The 21871-nt window shown below is 46.4% G+C and overlaps 1 protein-coding gene across 1 annotated transcript; it reads right to left on the reverse strand.

The window, feature by feature from the left end:
• Positions 1 to 928: 928 nt before the first annotated feature.
• Positions 929 to 20677, reverse strand: p2rx5 (purinergic receptor P2X, ligand-gated ion channel, 5). Its single transcript, XM_029250926.1, has 12 exons — positions 19308 to 20677; positions 17213 to 17363; positions 10611 to 10682; positions 5933 to 6008; positions 3849 to 3933; positions 3427 to 3507; positions 2728 to 2869; positions 2408 to 2538; positions 1758 to 1851; positions 1579 to 1648; positions 1287 to 1368; positions 929 to 1102 (listed from the first exon to the last, which is right to left on the reverse strand). Exons 1-12 carry the CDS (start codon positions 19598 to 19600, stop codon positions 1021 to 1023), a joined length of 1359 nt encoding a protein of 452 aa, XP_029106759.1. The 5' UTR covers positions 19601 to 20677; the 3' UTR covers positions 929 to 1020.
• Positions 20678 to 21871: the final 1194 nt, after the last annotated feature.

A 21871-nucleotide genomic window follows, 5' to 3' on the forward strand; every position in this document is an offset into this window, starting at 1 on the left:
TTGTTTAACCCTTCTTGCAAGTTAAAATGACCTTTTAACATTTTAACACTTCAGTACAAAATGCACTGTGATCTAACACAGAGGTGTTTTACTTAATACTATAGTGTCTTCAGAAACTCTTTCCCAAGGTTTTCCATCCATTAAACAGATTTATCTGCTGAACATGGATGCAGTTCTAGGTGTTCATGCTGACATTGTATATATTAAAGTTTGCATGGTAAGCAAGCGAGTACATTGAACAATTGAACTGGAAAAGTAACCTGGGTGACCTTTGCTTCCTAATGCTAATGGCTGTTAATCATATCAAAAATGGTAATGAGCCACAGCAGAACCGGAAAAGAAACTTGTTTATTGAAATTTTCAGTTTTCAAGATGAGAAATTTGGTTTTAACATCTTGTGAACCAGTGAGCAAATGAACCAGATTTTTAGCTTTGTGCACTTTACATGAAATCCTGAAACCCATAAATTTGACAGTAGTTATCCATGACTGCGTTCTAAGGCATGGAGGAAACACGACAGTAGTGCACAGACATTCTTCATACTCTGACAGATATCTGTCATCCATTATTGAGCTACAGAAAGAAACTTGCTAGAAATGCATTAGCTGTTGCTTTTAACCTAGTTTAAACTGGTTGTTATTGATAGCACACCACTTCCACATGGCAAGTCTCAGCCTTAAAAAATTTTGGCATCAAAAAATCTACAAACTGTCAGGAGTGTAAGGGAAAAAAATGAATGCTGTTGGTGACAAGTTGCATTTGCTCTGGTTTGACACATTTCATTGAACACGTCCTGTGAAGGGTGAGGGTGAATTTCCAAGGTGGACGCCGCAATTACAAGCATCTCACAGTCTGTAATAGAAGAGTGCGGCCTGCAAGCCAACTGTTCTGAACTCCAGTAGCAAGAAGGGTGGCTCTTCAGACTTACTTGCCAGTGTGGTGAATCCACTGGTTTGTAAAGTATGGTTGCTTTGGAAATGACAGCACAGGTCTCACATGACCAAGTTTTCAATAAGATGGTCAGTGAGCTTGTGGTACTCTACAGTCTTGCCTTTCTGGACACTTCACTCTTTTGGATGTCTTGGCTTTGTTCTTACTGCTTCTGCAACAAATCAGGCCATCCAAATGAGGAAAACTATTTTATCCATATTGCACGATTCATAATATGGAAAAAGTTGCATTATCATTACATGGAATAATTCAGACTGGCAGTTCCATATTCATATAAATTGTATATGTATTTAGTAATTTCATTAGAAAATGTAGTCTAATGAAAAGGCTCATACTTGGCTAATTCAAATTTTCTCTCCCTGTAAAATGTGCTCTTTTTCATCATGTACAACAGCACCAAGTCACAGAAAAACACCCCTTGAAAGAGAAGAAGCATAGAATGGGTGAAATATGATCAGCGTGATGTCAAGATGTTCTACAAAGAATTCTGACACGTACATTAGAGGAGATACAGTTTGTACAGGATAAGTCAGTAACATTTTACAGGGAGTTCTGCTAACCTGTGTGGAAGTTTTTTCTCATTGCACGTAAAGAATTGACTGACAAATTATAATATTCCATTTCTACTTACTGCACCCATGAGGGCAACCCCCGAGCAAATGTTAATTATGGTGGGAATGATATTAAACTTTCCAGCCTGAAAAGTAAGCAGAAAAAGTAACACTTTTATTGCAATTTTTGTTGTTAGAACTAAGGGTGTATTTTGACAGAGGTGTTAACAAAAATGCAAAAGATTTTTTCTTTACCTCTCCATTTACCATGATATCAAATCGAATTCCATACACTTTGAACAGTGAGCGGAAAGTTTGCCCATTTCCATCACTGTAATACCGGGCGTATCTGCGGAGCCAAGAAAATAAAGTATTATTATATCCACACAAGATACTTTTATTCAAAGGGACAACCTACATGGCCAGATTGTACAGCTTTTTTGAGGGCAGCTGGGGGTAAATGCTACAAAAATATTACCTAAGTAAGGGAGTATAACTGGAATTACCTAGTCTTGCTTCAAGGTTTTAAATAACAGTGTTCTTTTTATATTTGTGCCCAATATATTCATATTAATCTTTTTTAATATTAATTTTCAGAATCACAGAATTTCTGCGACAAGTGGAATTCTATCCGTTTCAAAAATCCCTATCTATAACCTATTACTGTCAGAAATTTTCAAAAATTAATGATTTCCAGGATGTTGAAAGAGGAATGCAAGTTAATTCTCTTTAATCTCCAAATAGTTTTTGTAAACCAAAAGAAACGATTATTCAAACTGATTCAGCTGCATTTAGCACATTCAGGCACTGTATTTCATGTACAGAGAGCAGTTTTTGAACAACCATGGTACCACTGTGAACTGAGCATTGAGAGCCCCCTCACTATGTCTATGTGGGGAGAGTACCTGAAGTTATATCCAGATGAGATGCTGCTGTTGGGCAAGTCCAGTCGTGTAAAGCTGTATTTGGGGTTGCACATGGAAGAGTCTTTGTCTAAATCACAGTTCCACTCAATGAGAATTCCAATTGATCCGCCCTGTTTGACACAGGTTCAGTTGTGGTGAGCCAGCAATGTTCTTGTAATAGACAGTGTATAGGTTTCTATTCAGTATTACCTTATGTTTATATGGCAGTTATATGACATTAAATTAAAGTTTACATAATCCCCAAATGCTTATTCATCTTATTTTTTCCTTGTCTTCCTCTAAATGAAACTGCTGCTTGCCTTTAAAGCCATGTCCTGGAATTGGTGTCCAGACCACTTGACTATATCTCCCAAGCGGAATATGGGGCAGTATGGGTGAAGGACCTTGTTGTACTGGCATCTCTTCAAATAGCTTTCATTCTTTGTGTCCAGCACATTTGACCTGTGTGCAGAGAAAGACACTGCATGTAACAGAACCAAAACATTACAGCATTCTTTCATGTACTTCTTGTTTGCTGGTGAAAATTGGTATTGTAAAAAAAGAGAGGCATTAAGTCTTATTTCTCTCATTATTTCCAAGCCTTTGTGTGTTTCATGCATGAAATAAACACAAAATGCAAAGTAAATCAACATTTCCTATGATTTTGGCCCAGACAAATTCATGGTGACTTTATCAAGTGATTTGAAGGACAAGTAAATTGTACATTACAGATAGCATAGGAACCAAGTGCTTAATACAGTTTTGTCTGAGCTTCAGTACTGCTCCTGAAAGCAAAACTGAACAAACCCATTGAACATTTACCTAGAAAATGAAATAAATGTTACTTTTCCACTTGCTGTGGTCAAGAGTTGTCAAGGTGGCAAAGTAGCATTCTTACAATGCACACGTGACATGCTAGTAAATGAGGTGTCAAGTGTCAGTTGAAAAGACACTCAACTGTGCATGCCTTGCATGCCCACATCCACAGCATCATTTCTGCAGTAAAACCATAGACTCACTTTGAAAAGTGAAATTTAGGAAAGCTGATAAAGTTCTTTATGTAAATTGTGAAGTTCTCTGCTTTTCGTAGCATTGAGTCCCTGAAAAAATAAAAACAATGAAAGGAATTGTGTCAACATTTACATTTATTCATTTAGCAAATGCTTTTCTCCAAACCGATGTACATCTCAGAAAATACAATTTGTGCATTACCTTAAGAGAAAGAGACATAGCTGCAGATGTGTGACTCTTAACTACCGTTAAAAGTTAATAGTCAGAACTTTTATTCTAAGCAATTAAAGCAACACAATCACTCTTGGACTGTTCCTGGGGTTCACTGAGGTCATTAAGCTATTGCACTAAATCAAAGTGATAGTTCAACTTAGTGAAGCTACAAAAGAGCAGGCAATTGGCAGAGTGACGCAGAATGAAGTTCCCTTACAACGGTTCGTAGTTCTGCTCAGTAGGGCACCAGCTGTAAATCTCACAAGTGCCAGAGGAATTCAAACAGCGCCCAGTTTTTATGCCTGGAAAGGGGACAACATCTTTCTGTTACATGTGGCTCCAACACTGTGACTGTATGGTCATAGCTAGGGAGTTCTGGGCCCCCACTGCCCTCCACCCATATCATATACGCTATAAGATATGGGCATAGAGGCCCACATCTAGGGTGCCATAGGGACCCTCTAAGTCATCTTTGAAATGGGGTTGTGGATCGGGTGATGCCACAGTCAAATCTGTTGCTGCAGGACATATTATTTTAAAAGTTTAATATCACATCACTTTGACACAGTCTATTTACTTGTAACAGAACATAGTAATGTTGTTAACACTTATTTCAAAAGTTAAATGTTTATATAAATATTACATCAAAACAATGGCATTAAGACATTAATAATTTCTTATGAAACATTTTTAAAGGCCTCAAGCAATTATTCAAGACAAAGTAATAAAATAAAAACAAAAGACAAGAAATTAATAAAATAAAAGAAATTTTATTTCTTTTATAATAAATTTATAAGTACCAGCAATATAATAAAAAGTCTTTCCAGTCAGTTCAAATGTAAAATAAAACCACTTAAATTACTCATTGTCTTAATTTTTGATGAAGATAATATGTTACTGCATAATATATTATTAAATTAAGTAATAAATGTATCCATCCAAGAGAAGTGATTTATACTCACGTTTTCTTGACAGTATTGTTATCTTAAAACATATCACATCAGCAGCTGGCGGGTCTGTAATCCTTGTGATATGGCACATATCCACTTTTTTCCGTGTTATACAAACCAGCTTTATCTACATAATAGCGCAAAAGGACGGGGACTTTGACCATGTATCGTTCGATGAGCGCGCCAGTACAGTAATGAGAAAATGATGTGACAGTAGCAGCAGGGGGGCGTGCACGAGCGGAACGGAGGCAGCGCTTATTAGGTGTCCCATTCCTGCGAAAGTAAATCATGCAGCGAAATGATCAGGGCACGGCCTCCCATCGCATTGACATCCCTATAGTGCACTAACCTGTCTTGTTAAAGAAGGTCTTGATAGACTGGGATCCAGCAGTTCTCCTGGCCTCCCTCGCCTTCTTTTCATTACGTTTCTGGTACCCAAATTTATGTTTTTTTCCCCCAACATTTTCGAACACTCAGTTTCCTGTTGTTCCACTGTAACTTCACTTGTAACTTCAACTGTTATCAGAGCAGCCTCAACTCTGATTGGTGATGTTCACTAGCTGGGGTGGAACTTACTATTTTATTGGGTCCCTCTGCTATCTGTCACTGACAGCTGAACTAATTAATAAGCATCACACTGAACCAATAAAGGAGGGAGGGGAGAGGAGATATTTGGAAAACTTTTTTCACGAAATTGCATGTTTGCATGTCATTGCATGTCATTAAACTCTCAGGCATACAAGCTGAAGCTGTACTATATATACTATAATTATTCATAGAGTAGGGGCCTATATAGCATAACTACTGGATTTAGAGGGGCCCCCTGGGCAGTGGGGGCCCCTATGATTGTCACAACCTTTCACCTCACTAGTGACGGCCCTGACTGTATGTTTGCACCAGACTTTAAAGCTGTTCTCTATCAGTCAAGGTGGGGTTCTCATTGTAGGTGAGGGACACCTTTTTAGCTAAACAGTATATTTTTGCAATGTAGGGGACATTACACTGACTCGAAAGGTCAACTTGAACACAAAGACAGACCCCACCATGCTTCAACAGTGGAGCTACAAGGCCTCAACACTCCTCATCTCAATGTGAGATGCCCAGTGATTTTCAACAAAATCTAAGTACTTGAGATGTATACTTATTGACAACAAGGTGGCACTTGAAACACTAGCAACATAAATCATTAGAATAACATGGGTTATTCAATAACTAATTCAATAAAATCAATAGAACTCAATAATCAATTTGATATGGTTCACTAAAATAAACTTATTTGGAGGTGAAATGTTTGACAGCAAAACAAGGATATATTTAAAATAGTCTACACTGAATCATATCCAGTTCATACCATGGCCAGCTATGACTGTGTCCCCTGCTGTACAGTCCTCATCGCTCTTGCAGTGACCATCTGGAACCTTGACACTCTGGAAAGACAAAATAAATAAAAAAGCTAGACAACGCCAGGTGAGTAAACCTTTCCAATCAGTCCCTCAACTCACAGTCCCTATTGTCCTAACATGGGAGTCGTGTCGGGTTGTTACGCACGCACTCGTAGACTCAGGAGCGGCTGGCTGTTTTATGGACGCCGCTTTTACGGAAGCCCACAGCCTTCCCACAAAGAGCTGTGAGGTCACGTTATGGGTGAAAGCGCTAGATGGTCAACCACTAGGGACCGGGATAGTAGACACCAAAATGGTGGAGATCGGTCTCCAGACAGGGGCCTGTCATATGGAGACCATCTCCTTTTTTATTATTCAGGCTCCTGACATCCCGATGATTCTGGGTTACACCTGGCTGTCCAAGCACGACCCGGTGTTTTCCTGGAGTTCCGGGCAACTGGTATCGTGGGGAAAGCAATGCTCTTCCTCTTGTCTTATGACGCCTTGCCAAGCTACATCTATCGAGAGCCCTGACTCTTCACGGCCTCTGACGGTACCAGAGCCTTATGCTGATCTCGCTGAGGTATTTAGCAAGGCTCGGGCATCCGCCCTGCCTCCACACTATCCATGGGACTGTGCCATCGACCTTCTGCCTGGGATGACTCCTCCTAGGGGTCGGGTCTATCCGCTGTCCTTACCCGAGCAGAAGGCCATGGAGACGTATATAACCGAGGCCCTAGACTTGGGTATTATCAGGCCATCCACTTCTCCTGCCTCTGCCGGGTTTTTCTTTGTAGGAAAAAAGGATGGCGGTCTTCGTCCTTGCGTAGATTATCGCGGTCTCAATGACATCACCATCAAGTATCCGCATCTCCTGCCTCTGATCACTGCCGTGCTCGAACAGATACATGGTGCACGAGTTTTTACCAAGTTAGATCTACGAAGTGCGTATAACCTCACCCGGATACGAGACGGGGATGACTGTGTTTAGTACCACACTGGGTCACTATGAGTACCTGGTCATGCCCTTTGGACTCGCCAATGCCCCCTCGGTGTTTCAAGCCTATGTCAATCATGTCTTTGGTGATTTAGTTAATCGGTGTGTCCTCGTGTATCTAGATGATATCCTGGTGTTCTCGCCATCAATGGCCGAACACATAGACTATGTCACAGGACCTCAGACGTCTCCTAGATAATGGTCTCTTTGTTAAAGGCGAGAAGTGTCTTTCACCAAGAGTGGATTTCTTTCCTAGGCTTCGTTCTTGGCCCTCACGGGGTAGAGATGGACCCAAATAAGGTCCAGGCAGTGCTGGATTGGTCCTGGCCAACCACGGTAAAGGCTCTTCAACGGTTCATAGGGTTTGCTAACTTTTACCGGCGGATCATTCGTGGGTTTAGCAGTATTGTGGCACCTCTCACCGCATTACTCAAGGGCAAACAGTCCCATCTCTCCTGGTCCAAAGAGGCCAGCACGGCCTTCCAAGACCTTAAGCACCGGTTTACCACCGCCCCAATACTGAAACATCCAGACCCAACGCTACCGTTTGTTGTAGAGGTAGACACCTCAACCGTGGGGGTTGGGGCAGTGCTTTCCCAGAGGCAGGGAACCCCGGCCAAGCTCTTCCCATGTGCTTACTTTTCCCGTAAATTGTCACCAGCAGAACAAAATTATGACATTGGTAACAGGGAACTGTTGGCCATTAAACTGGCCTTAGAAGAGTGGAGACACTGGTTGGACGGGGCTACTCATCCGTTCTTGGTCCTCACAGACCATAGGAATCTGGAGTACCTTAAGGCTGCCCATAGGCTTAACCCTCGTCAAGCCCGGTGGGCTCTCTTCTTTACTAGGTTCCGGTTTACCGTCTCCTACTGCCCAGGGTCCAAGAACACCAAAGCGGACGCCTTGTCTCATCTCTATGCAGGTCTGTGACAAAGTCCACTGCCACATGAGACCAGGGCCTGGCTGGGACCGGAAGGGGCTCCAACAGTCCTGCCTGTTCCTGATTCAGAGTCCTGGACTGGGCACATACCTCACAGGCCTCCACGAATTCTTGTACATCTTCCTGTAGAGAGGGCCACCAATACGTCTTCTCAAGGAGGGCCCCAGTCTGTCGAGCCCCCGGGTGACCTGCAGCTGGAGTGTCATGAGCCCAGTGGAGTAGCTGGGAACGCATCCTGGGAGGAACATACTCTTTGCCTTCGGGGGTGTTGACCGGGTTGAGTTCCTCCCGTTGAGCTTGGTGGAGATCCTGTGTGAATTGCCACTGAACGGGAGCCACGAAGCAGGTGCTGGGCAGCATGGGTTCTGGCGAGTCAGGAGTCGGATCCTTGCCTTCAGACGGTGACACAGTAATCCTTGTTCTCCAAGTCATGTCGTCTGCTACCTTTGCCCCGACTTCCCACTGCCATGACCACGGCTGAGCTTCTCTTTCAGAATGTCTTTCGGCTCTTCGGGTTACCTGAGGATATCGTCTCTGACCGGGGCCCTCAGTTTGTGTCCAGGGTCTGGAAGGCGTTCTGGCAGAAACTCAGAGTGTCCATAAGCCTCATGTCCGGGTACCATCCACAAGCCAACAGACAGTAGAGCGGTTGAACCAGGACCTCGGCCGGTTTCTGAGGAGCTACTGTGGGAAGGAACAAGGCCAATGGTCGCATTTCCTGCCATGGGCTGAATATGCCCATAACTCCCTGTCTCACTCCTCTACAGGCCCTGTCACCTTTCCAGTGCGTCCTTGGTTATCAGCCTCCCATGTTCCCTTGGCAACCTGCATCCTCAGAAGTTCCGGCCGTGGATTCTTGGTATCTGCAAAGCACGGCTGCCTGGCAGGTGGTAAAAGACCACCTCCAAGAAAGCGTCCGCCAATATGAAGAACAGGCGGATCAACACCGCCACACCTTATCCTTCCAGCCAGGGCAGCGGGTATGGTTGTCCACGAGGGACATCCGCCTTCAATTGCCCTCCAAGAAGCTCAGCCCCCGGTTCATTGGTCCCTATAAAATCCTGCGGAAACTCACCCCAGTCACGTACCGGTTACAGTTACCCCCACACTTGTGCATCAACCCCACGTTTCATGTTTCTCTTCTCAAGCCCTACAGTACTTCCATTCTCCAGGCCACCCAAGGTGAACCTACTCCTCCCTCGCCAGACGTGGAAGAGGACACCTACACCATTCGCACCCTCCTTGATTCCCAACGCAGGCGTGGAGGGCTGTACTATCTGGTGGACTGGGAGGGGTATGGCCCAAAAGAATGTAGCTGGGTGCCAGCCTGCAACATCCTGGACCCATCGCTCATCACCGAGTTCCATCAAGCACATCCAGATAAACCAGTGACCCACCCTCCTTCCAGGCACCGCAGGGGAGGGGGGTACTGTCACGTCCATGCCCACAACACAAGCGACAACACCTGACGCTGCACTAGCTCCTGAGTAATCGCTCATCCTATAAAAATCCTCTTCAGCTCCCGTACTGTTGCGGAATCTCGTTTGAGACAACCACCCTTCCTCACATTACTACACACACACACTTACTCTATTCACGATCTCCGGTTTTTTGACTCCTTGCTTCGTTCTCCGATCACATCCATGGATCCTCGTTCCTGTCCTGTTCGCCAATCGACCGACCCTTCGCCTGTCCCTGGTTTTGAGAACTTGCCTCTTCCCTCAACTTCAGACGAACAATGCTGCACCTGGGTTCAGCTGTCCCAGCTCCCTGTGTTCTGCGTGACAGTGGCTTATGTGGTGTCAAAATTTAGTAGTCACAGAAATTGTTAAGCTTGATAACTGGTTATATTTTTGTACTGGGTTTAAGGCCGTGTTCTGTGCTGTGGAATGTAAGACCACTGTGGGAGAAGCAGGCTGTACCAGGCACCAGGTCAGAGGTTATCTGATAAAGGCAGGCTGTGGACACCCAAGAGCATGTCATAAAAGGCTGATGGTCCTGCCTTGCCTGGAGCAAGGTCAGTTTAAGGTAAGCTGGATGGGTTAGATAGTTTGGCTTTAGGGTGAGGGTTCTGAGAACAAAAGAAGCGGAAGGTAACTAGGCAAAAAGGCGGGAAAACACTGAACACACCTGTGGTAACACACTGTAATGAATTATATACGAGCTTGGCAAATAAAAGCAGGCAATAAAGACTGATTGGGGAGACACCCATCTGGGGCTCTCCCATCGGCCGATGTTGGTGTAAAAGTCTTTGTCTATCTAAGTGTGTTTCTTTTAGTGTCTCCTATGACTGAAACGGGAAAGGGAAAAATTTCTTCCACACCTACCCAGATTATTGAGTTACCCAGAGAGTGTGAGTAACACATAGAGTGTGTTTCACTGATGTATGGATGAGTGACTCATTGTAAGTAGAGTATACAGTGTAAGTCACCTTGGTGAATAAGGTGAAAACATTACATGGTGTTCACTGGAAGTCGCTTAGGAGAAAAGCGTCTGCTAAATTAAATAACGTAAAACCAGGAGAATTCTCTCCACAGGAATATTGATTAAATGACAAATTTCTCATCAATTCAAGTGTTAAAATGGGGCACCTACAGAAATGGCGTATGCTGTGTCATCCACCTTTCCCATCTGCCCATCTTTCCTTGTTGGGTCTGTGTACGGCTGTGCAGCAGTAATCATGTTTTTCCACCACTGACTCTCTTACCTCTGCACAGTGTCCCAGCCTTTGGTTTGGTGTCTCAACGAAATTCGTAACAATGAAGAGGACTCCTTCCCCCTGTGAAATAAAATCTCTGGATTTATATACTGTACATCCTTTGATTGTGTAGCTCATAAAAAATGTATTTCCATGCAAAGTGCAGATGAAAGTTTGCTGATTAATCTGTGGATATATTGAAGGAAAAGCAAATCTATAATGGAATATAACCACAAAAGCTTCCACTGGTTTTGCCAATTATCTTATATTTTATAAAGAATATTAAATGTAGAATTCAATAAACTTATTTCAATTGATTCCCCTCTAATGGCTCTATCTGTTCATAACCAGAGGACAGAAAAAACATCTTTTTGCCAACAAACTTAATTATACAGAGAAGGAGGAAACCTTGGGTCATTTATTCATCAAAATTAATCTAGGAGTTGTAGCGTCCGGACGGGAGTCCGACACGGACGCGCGTTGCTATTACGTCCAAACACAGACGAAATATATAATGACTTCACGTGCAGTGTGAGGTTAGACGTGTACGGTGAGTATTGTAAGACACTCAGTGGAAGTGAAACAAGGAACACGAGACCAGGAAACACACACGGTGTTGGAACTACGGTGAACAGTGAAATGCTAATCTGTGAGTCTGACCGCAACCCTGAGACGTGACGAAATACCGGACAGGAACGATGGACCAGGACTGAAGAACAAGAGGCAGGAAGCGACGGGACGGGCACTCGGGACTGGAACATGCACACCTAGGAAACAGACTGAGGGAACAAGAGACTACCAATCGCCAAAGAAGCACAAGAGAACTGCTGATTATGAATCCGCGACTAGTTCTGCTCCGCTGGCTCCTTTTATACCTCCATGTCCTACGAGACTGTGAGGTGATAGGTAAGCGTTAGCTAGCGGCACTGAGTGGCGCCGCCTCTGACCAGGAGGGGCAGTGACCCCGTGGGATGTGACAGTACCCCCCCCTCCAGGGGCGGCTCCAGCCGCAGAACGCCGGCGGGTAGGCGGTCGCCCCCGCCGTCGCGGAGCAGGCCGATCTGGATGACACTCATGGAAGTCCTCAATAAGAGCTGGGTCCAAGATGTCCCGTGCTGGTACCCAAGACTGCTCCTCCGGCCCATAGCCCTCCCAGTCGACCAGATAGTACAGCGTACCCCGTCTCCGTTTGGAGTCCAGGAGGGCCCTGACGGAGTAGGCAGGAGAACCATCCACATCCAACGGTGGAGGTGGAGAGACTGCTGGGCTCTGCAGGGCGGAAACACAATGGGGCTTGAGGCGCGAAACATGAAACGTGGGACAGATACGATAATGTGAGGGCAACTGAAGACGGTAAGAAACCGGGTTGATCCTCTTCAGGATCTTGAATGGGCCGATGAAACGGGGGGCAAGCTTCCTCGAGGGCAAATGTAGTTTGAGATCCTGGGTGGACAACCATACTCTCTGCCCTGGCTGGTACAATACAGTCCTACGCCTTTTGTCGGCCTTCTCCTTTTGGCTGGATACCACCTCCTGGAGACGGACATGTGCGGATTCCCACACCGACTCACTCCTCTTGTACCAGTCGTCCACAGCTGGCAACCCACTGGTCTCCATCGTCCACGGGAACAGCGGAGGCTGGTAACCGAGCACACACTGGAAAGGAGTTAAGTTTGTGGACGAATGGACCAGGGAGTTCTGGGCGTACTCTGCCCAGGGGAGGTATCTGCTCCAATCCGCTTGATTCTGAGCACAGTAACTCCGCAGGTAACGTCCAACCTCCTGGTTGAGGCGTTCCACTTGCCCATTAGACTGTGGATGATAACCAGAGGAGAGGCTGACTGAGACTCCTAAGCGGGCAAAGAAGGCCTTCCAGACCCTTGAGGTGAACTGGGGTCCCCTGTCCGAGACGACATCCTCTGGCAGGCCATACAGCCGGAAGACATGTTGGAACAGCAGTTCCGCGGTCTCCAGGGCTGTAGGTAGACCTTTCAGAGGAATCAGTCGACAGGCCTTGGAAAAGCGATCTATGACGACCAATATGGTGGTGTTTCCATCAGAACACGGAAGATCAGTAAGGAAGTCCACCGCTATATGGGACCATGGACGGTTGGGAATCGGGAGTGGTTCTAAAAGCCCTGCTGGCAGCTGCTGTGGGACCTTGGCCTGGGCACATGTGGTGCAGGCAAGGACGAAGTCTCGTACGTCCTGTCTCATGGATGGCCACCAGAAGCGTTCAGAGAGAAGCTTCAAGGTTCGGTTGACCCCTGGGTGTCCTGTACTTGGACCATCATGGGCCCAGTGTAGGAGCTCGGACCGAACAGTGGACGGGACGTATTCTTTGTCTTGGGGCTGCTCGTTGGGACCGGGTTCTTGACGTTGGGCTGCTTGGATATCGTCCAATAAAGCCCAACGGATAGGAGCCACAAACTGCGTCGGGGACAAGATGGTGTCTGGTGGGGAGAGCTGAGGCGATACCTCGAACAAACGGGACAGGGCATCGGCCTTGCCGTTCTTGGAGCCAGGACGATAGGTCACCGTGAAACGGAACCTGGTGAAGAACATGGCCCACCGCGCCTGTCTGGAATTGAGCCTCTTTGCCTTCTGCAGATACTCCAGGTTCCGGTGATCAGTTAACACTAAGAATGGGTGCGTAGCCCCCTCTAACCAATGTCTCCACTCTTCCAAGGCCATCTTTATGGCTAAGAGCTCCCTGTTTCCTACATCATAATTCTGTTCAGTAGGCGACATCTTGTGTGAAAAATACGCACATGGATAGAGCTTCAGGGGACTTCCCTGGCGCTGTGAGAGCACTGCCCCTACCCCGGCCTCAGAAGCATCAACCTCCACAATAAAGGGCAGTTTGGGATCAGGGTGCTTCAGGATTGGGGCAGAAGTAAAACGCTTCTTTAGGTCTTCAAAGGCCTGACTAGCCTCAGGAGTCCAGGTCAGGCGCCTAGGGGCTCCTTTTAACAGAGCAGTCAACGGGGCTGCAACGGAACTGAAGTTCCTTATGAAGCGCCTATAGAAATTCGCAAAACCTAGGAACCGTTGCAGGTCCTTTACTGTCTTTGGCTGGGGCCATGACAGAACTGCCGAGACCTTCTGTGGATCCATCGTGACCCCGTTGGGTGTTAGGATGTACCCCAGGAAATCCACAGAGTGCACATGGAACTGGCACTTCTCCCCTTTCACGTACAGCTTATGTGCTGCCAGCTTTTGCAACACCTCCCTGACATGTCCAATATGCTCCTCACGGGACCGAGAAAAGATCAAGATATCATCCAGATACACTAATACTGAGCGATTAATTAGCTCTCTGAGTACTTCATTAACAAAAGCCTGGAATACGGAAGGTGCATTCGCCAGGCCAAAAGGCATGACCAGGTACTCATAATGGCCGAGGGCGGTGCTAAAAGCGGTCTTCCACTCATCCCCTTCCCTAACGCGAATCAGGTTATATGCGCTCCTAAGGTCCAGTTTCGTAAAGATGGTAGCACCGGAAACCTGTTCGAGGGCCGACGTGATAAGAGGCAAGGGGTGCGGGTACTTCACAGTAATGGCATTTAGCCCCCGATAATCAATACACGGGCGCAAACCCCCGTCCTTTTTCTCAACAAAGAAAAAGCCAGCGGAAGCTGGAGAGGTAGACGGCCGGATGAATCCGGCTTCTAGTGCCTCCGTTATATAAGCCTCCATTGCCTGATGTTCAGGTTGAGAAAGAGGGTATACCCGCCCCCTAGGGGGTGTAGCGCCAGAAAAAAGATCTATAGCACAATCCCAAGGCCTATGAGGAGGCAGTTCTGCAGCCTTGTGTTTGCTAAACACCGCCACTAGATCTGCATACTCCCTTGGCAGCTGCAGGGGCAGATCTGCATTAGGGCTCTCTATGGATGTGGAGTTACAAGACGTCTCCAGGTGTTTGGGACACTGCTTTCCCCACGACAGCAGTTTCCCCTCACTCCAAGAGATAATAGGGTCATGGGTGCATAACCATGGATATCCCAAAATAAGGGGGTTATCAGGGGACTTAATCAGATAGAACCATATCTGTTCCTTATGGAGTGGCCCTACCTGCATAGTAACGGGCTCTGTGCACTGCTCTACACGCCCCGACCCGATTGGAGCGCCATCAATAGCTTTAATAGCCAGGGGTTTAGGGCATCGGGCACAGGGCAAGCCCCAGGACGCGGCCATATCATGATCCATGAAATTCCCTGCAGCGCCACTGTCTACCATAGCTTTTGTCTGCTGCTGCTGGAAACCCCAGGATACTGTAACTGGTAATGTCAACAGGGAGATATGGAGAGATACATCACTCACCAGCAAGTCGGTCCGTTGGGATCCACGGGGTGGCCGCACTGGACAGGAAACCTGAACGTGATCCGCAGCCCCACAGTAAAAGCACAAGCGTTGCAGAAAACGGCGCCTCCTTTCCTCCTCTGTCAAACGCCCGTTACTGAGTCGTATTATTCCCTGCCTGACACACTGTTCTTCGAGCCCTGCACAGCGGACAAGGTTGCGTGCTTTAGCCGGCTCATTGTCCACAGGGCTGTAGGGCACCTGCTGCCCTGGCGGCGTCGGGGTCCGGCTGGACCCGGAGTTGCTTCGGTAATCCGGCGAGAACTCCTGAGAGAGTGGTCTTGACAATCGGGGGCTGGATGTCTTCTCCACTGGAGACCAGGAACGCACCTGAAAACTCTTGGTGCTGGGGAAGAACTGTCTCTCTGTCTTTCTGTCTGGGCTAGAGGGTGACTCAGGAGAGTAGGGCCCTGGGAACAGAGAGGCTGGACTGGAGATTGAGTATTCTGTGTAATTCTGGTTCTCATCTCTGCTACCTTGCAAAGCCTCCTGGAAGGGAACGGACAGCTGCTCAGTAGCGCTGATCCCATTGGTCTGCACAGGGCTCGTGGGCTCCGCGCGAGGACCCGAGGAAGCATAAAGACGATCAAAAAGACATGTCCGCCAATCATCATGCGTTTGTGAACTGGTCGGATCGGCGCCCCGCCCACCGTGACTGAGGAGTCGTGTCCACCGCTCCAATTGATCTGTGATGCGGCTAGCGGCGTTTGTGCAAACCAGGAGTTGTTCTTGGTTCGCCTCTGTCAGATCCGCCAGCTCACGCCATTCCGCTGAAGTCATATTAGCAGGCGGATTCTTCTGTAGCGTCCGGACGGGAGTCCGACACGGACGCGCGTTGCTATTACGTCCAAACACAGACGAAATATATAATGACTTCACGTGCAGTGTGAGGTTAGACGTGTACGGTGAGTATTGTAAGACACTCAGTGGAAGTGAAACAAGGAACACGAGACCAGGAAACACACACGGTGTTGGAACTACGGTGAACAGTGAAATGCTAATCTGTGAGTCTGACCGCAACCCTGAGACGTGACGAAATACCGGACAGGAACGATGGACCAGGACTGAAGAACAAGAGGCAGGAAGCGACGGGACGGGCACTCGGGACTGGAACATGCACACCTAGGAAACAGACTGAGGGAACAAGAGACTACCAATCGCCAAAGAAGCACAAGAGAACTGCTGATTATGAATCCGCGACTAGTTCTGCTCCGCTGGCTCCTTTTATACCTCCATGTCCTACGAGACTGTGAGGTGATAGGTAAGCGTTAGCTAGCGGCACTGAGTGGCGCCGCCTCTGACCAGGAGGGGCAGTGACCCCGTGGGATGTGACAGGAGTGGCCTTTCCAATTAATGTTCTAATTTATGGTTTATTGGAAATGATGTAAATCTCCGCACCTAACCACATTAGAACTTTTACTAAAATGGTACATTTTTAATTGCGTTATAATTTATTTACAACTTGTTTTGAATATAGTTGATACAGACAATCAGCATTATGGTCTAGGGCTAGTAAATGTAATGAAGGCCATTTCAACTTAAATTTAAGCCAGTAGTTAAAATTAATTTTCATTGCAGATTTTTGTCAGTCCAGGGAGGGTGACTGACAACAAAATAACTGTTGGTATACAAATTCTGTTGGTAATACAAAGCAGATAGCATAGTCAACCTTTACTTTTCATTTCAATATGTATTTAATATGTTTATGTTCAAGTCTTTATGGTGTTTATGGTACTCATTAGATATATGCTTTGTAATCTTACATGGCAGCTGGTAGTATAGTGGTCCTACTCCCTTTGGACTCAGAGGCTGAAGGTTCAAATCCCCTCTTCTGTTGTTACAGCACCCTTGAGCTAGACCATTGCCCTGAAGTGCTCCAGTAAAAATGATTCAACTTTGTAAATGGGTAGGGGGGGGGGGGGGGGCGTGGTGGTGCAGTTGCGCAGTGGGCTGGACCGGGTCCTGCTCTCCGGTAAGTCTGGGGTTCAAGTCCTGCTTGGGATGCCTTGCAACGGACTGGTGTCCCGTCCTGGGTGTGTCCCTTCCCCCTCCAGCCTTCCACCCTGAGTTGCCGGGTTAGGCTCCAGCTCCCCGCGACCCCGTATGGGACAAGTGGTTCAGAAAGTGTGTGTGTGTGTAAATTGGTAAATAGTTGTAGAAAAGCATAATCTAAATGACTAAATGTACATCAAAGTGTCTGAAACATCCAAAAGTGGATGCTGGGTAACTTTAATGATATGAGAACTCACATGTGGAGGAATGACGTAGTCTTCAACACCCCACAGACGGTGCCCTGTGTTGGTTGTGTTAGTGACGGTCACACCCTTTAGTTTTGTCATCACGGAGCTCTGGATGTTCTCCTCTCTTTTCTGGTAGCCTTTCTTTACCAAGAAAACCCAACTGTTTATGAATAAAACATAGCTTTTAGGCATCACATTATTATACATGAGACTTGTACAACTGCAAAACACAACAAAAGTGATCAAATACAGGTATCTGCTCAGTATTATGTTGAAAGGCTTTCTCAAAAATCCGAGCAGAAGAAGATAGGTGTGTTTTTTTTTTCATGTCCTTATCAATGTTGAAATTTTAAATATTCATCATAGCGGATAACAAATACCAAGTCCCACAGCAACCAGTGCTTAAACACACACACACACACACACATTTTCAGAACCGCTTGTCCCATACGGGGTCACGGGGAACCGGAGCCTACCCGGCAACACAGGGCGCAAGGCCGGAGGGGGAGTGCTTAAACAAATAATTCTTACTCTTATATAATTAATGGTGAATGATATGTTGCCAGAGGGGGGTGCGGTGGCGCAGTGGGTTGGGCCACAGTCCTGCTCTCCAGTGGGTCTGGGGTTCGAGTCCCGCTTGGGGTGCTTTGCGACAGACTGGCGTCCCGTCCTGGGTGTGTCCCCTTCCCCCTCCAGCCTTACGCCCTGTGTTACCAGGTAGGCTCCGGTTCCCCGTGACCCCGTATGGGACAAGCGGTTCTGAAAATGTGTGTGTGTGTGTGTGTGTGTGTGTGTGTGTGTGTGTGTGTGTGTGTGTGATATGTTGCCTTATAAAAAAAAGAGCTGTAAATATCATAACTTAATAAATATTTCAATTGTCCAGATATTTCACAGCAAAAAACAACGCCAGTGGCTTGTGCCATGGATAATGGCGAAAACCTTCTGTATTTAAGCATTGTGCTGTCTTCAAAATTGCTCTTTTCAATTTTAGTGATTGAATTTGTCATTGATCATTTTTCAGCATTTATACTACTTGAATATAAATGTAGGCCTATGAAGACACAACACAGCTCACAGTCACCAGTTACAGATGCTAATTTGCACTCATATTAACTTTCTGGTATGAAATACATTTTTTAATCCTATACTTTATGTCTACAGAGGGGCGCAGTGGCACAGCGGTTTTTACTGGGTCCTGCTCTCCAGTGGGTCTGGGGTTTGAGTCCCGCTCCGGGTGCCCTGCGACGGACTGGTGTCCCGTCCTGGGTGTCCCCTCCCCCTCCAGCCTTGCACCCTGTGTTGCCGGGTTAGGCTCCGGTTTGCCGTGACCCCGCTTGGGACAAGCAGTTTCAGACAGTATGTGTGTACTGTATTTTTGGTGCTTTCATTTCAATCAATAAGCTCATACGATGTAGTTCATAAAGTGTCCAAGTATAATTAAGTTCAAGTTCAAGTTGTTTTTATTGCCATTCCTCTATACAGCATGTGTATACGAAATGTCGTTTCTTCCAGACCATCATGGCATGCCATGCCATGGCATGGTGCAACACACAGAACGTAGCACAAGACAATAAATAAATACTTCCTCCCATAATGAAACCTGACCCTGTTAACTGTCTTCTCTGCACTCTCTTTACACTTCACGTTTCCCTCTTTGAAAAGCCATCCATGGACACACGCGCATGATGAATACAGTACGAAATATATACACTACTAAAGTGAATCATTAGGCACCTGCAGCTCTGTCATGTCGGGTTCGTGGTAAGAAACCAGTGAATTTCCACGGGAAAACCTGGAAGCACCGCAACTGTATTTCCTGTAAATTAAGCAATTTCTGCAGCCTTTTTTTCGTGAAATTAAAAGTATTGCGCAATTTCATTCGGTAAGCTTGCACTGCCATCTCTGTCACTGCAGTGGGCGATACACCAGGTTACAAACTAGATAACATAATGCACTCGCGCTAATAACTAATAAAGATTAACGCAATAATAACGAAGAGCCTTGTACCGAGCTCCAAAAGCCTATTTCTTGGGGGGAATTATGGTGCCACTATGACTATTCGCACTACATTTCGCGCCGAAATGATTCGTATTCTTGTACTTACCCGACGATGTAGACGAGGACGGCAAGCTGGATGACCCTGAATAGGAATCCCACTTTCTTGTTGTCCGCGATCACATATTTTTCTGTTTTGTAGTCGAAAGCAGACAAAACGACACCCGCCGTACAGCCACCCGCGGCCATGCTGCGTGTCCCGGGACTGAGGGACGCCTGACAGAGAGCGCTCCAACCGAAACACACACACACACCGTGCGAGCACCGTGGACAGGTTGCTACCTTACAGCCTCGACATAAAGTCCCGTCGGCGCTGCCTTTGGAAAAATGTACACATTCCATCCATGATTCAGCGCGCACTGGGACAGTACCATCACTAAACTAACTAACTAAAAAAAATTATAACACAGCTAATCCTGTCCAAGCAAACGTTGCAAATTAGCATTAGCTGGTACAGATTTTTATTACTGCTGGTATTGTGCCCTGAGAAGGTTTAAATGGTGCCATACTGAGTCACTACAGGGTATTTACTGTGGGAACAGAGCAGCTCAGTGTTGTCATCATTAGGTACCAACAGGAGCGCAGTAAAAATAGGCAGCAGACACTGCCTGTGTGGTGCAGGAACAACAACCTCCTCCTAAATGTGTAGAAAACAAAAGAGTTTGTAATTGACTTCAGGAGAGCTCATACCAATGATACTCCATCAACGGTTCTGCCATAGAGAGAGTCAGCAGCACCAAATTCCTAGGGGCGCACATCACCAATGACCTCTTTTGGACCACCAACACTGCTTCACTGGCCAAGAAAGCCCAGTAGCATCTGTACTTACTGCAAAGGCTGGGGAGGGCGAGTGTGCTATCACTCATCATGCACACCTTCTACAGGGGTACTATGGGGAGCACCCTGACCAGCTGTATCACTGCATGGTATGGGAACTGCAATGTCTCTGACCTCAAAACCATACAGCACATGGTGACTACAGCTGGGAAGATCATTGGTACCTCATTCCCCCTTCTATAGGATATCTACCATGCCCGCAAAGCCTCCAAAGTTGTAGGCGACCCACCACACCCCTCCCACAGCCTCTTCAGCCTCTTGCCATCTGGGAAGAGATACTGGAGTATACAAGCCAACTCCACCAGAATGTATGACAGCTTTTTGCCTCAAGCTGTCAGGATCCTGAACTCTCTGTACCACCCATAACACCCATTACATACCAGAATCCTGAACTCTGACCACCGGAACCAAACCCTCCCCATCGAGAAGGACACCAGCCACTTTCATATGGTCTGCAGAGATTGTCCTCTCAGCTCCCTGACAGTCTCTGTTGAAACCTCACTTAAACTGGTGTCCATCCCAAGTATAGCTGCTGTATTTAATACATTCCACATTGACCTACATTAGGTCACATTACCCCTCTTTTCCAAACAATTATTGCACAAAAAACTCAGTTTTTTTGCACTACCACTTTCAAATCTGTTTACATTTCTATTTATTGAACTGACCACACCACTGCACTTTATTCCATAGTGTTTTTAGTTTAGGAGCTAATTATTGTGAACTGTACTGTAGTAGTAATAGTATATGTTGTCCTCTACATCCCACCATAGTCCAGGAAAAACACTATTTACGTTTATTCATTTAGCAGACACCTTTCTCCAAAGCAACATACACACACACACTTTCAGAACCGCTTGTCCCATACGGTGTCACGGGGAACCAGAGCCTACCCGGTAACACAGGACATAGGGCCAGAGGGGGGGGGACACACCCAGGACGGGATGCCAGTCCGTCGCAAGGCACCCCAAGCAGGACTTGAACCCCAGACCCACTGAAGAGCAGGACTGTCCCCCCTAGCAACGTACATGTCAGAGAAAATACAATATGTGCATTACATAGGAGAAAGAGAAACATAGATTCAGACATGTGATTCTTAAGTAAATCTAATTTGTTTCTTTCCACTTTATGCACCGATGTTCATCACATGAGTAGGTGCACAAAACTCAGGATAGACTAATCATGATCACCTTCCTACAATTTTTTTAAAGGTACACAAACATTTACATACAATACAGGAGTAGCAGCTGTGTAAAGGCTTATCTGGGCATGATCATAAAGTCACGGTGCATAAATATTTACACCATACATAAGCTTGAGAGATCATGGGCGAAGTGAGTCCGGAAAAGGTGAGTTTTCAGACCCTTTTTGAATGTAGACAGAGTTTCTGCAGTTCTGAGTGGGGGGGGGGGGGGGTCATTCCACCACAACTGAGCCAGAACTGAGAACCTCCGTGCTTTACCTTTCGTGCACAGGATCACCAAGGAAGCAGAAGTAGACGAGCGAAGCAGTCTGGTTGGGGTGCAGCGGTTGATCAATCTTGTAAATAGCTAGGAGTACCTCTATTGATGCATTTGTAGGCAATAACCAGGGTCTTGAATTTGACCTGGGCAGCTACAGGAAGCCAGTGCAGAGAAATGAGTAGGGGAGATACATGCGAACGCTTTGGCAAGTCAAACACAACTTGTGCAGCAACATTCTGTATCAGCTGCCGAGATTTAATGGCACTAGCGGGAAGGCCACACAAGAGAGAGTTGCAGTAGTCCACACAGGATG

This window comes from Scleropages formosus, chromosome 4 (genome assembly GCF_900964775.1).
Source record: "Scleropages formosus chromosome 4, fSclFor1.1, whole genome shotgun sequence".
NCBI classification, from domain to species: Eukaryota; Metazoa; Chordata; class Actinopteri; order Osteoglossiformes; family Osteoglossidae; genus Scleropages; species Scleropages formosus.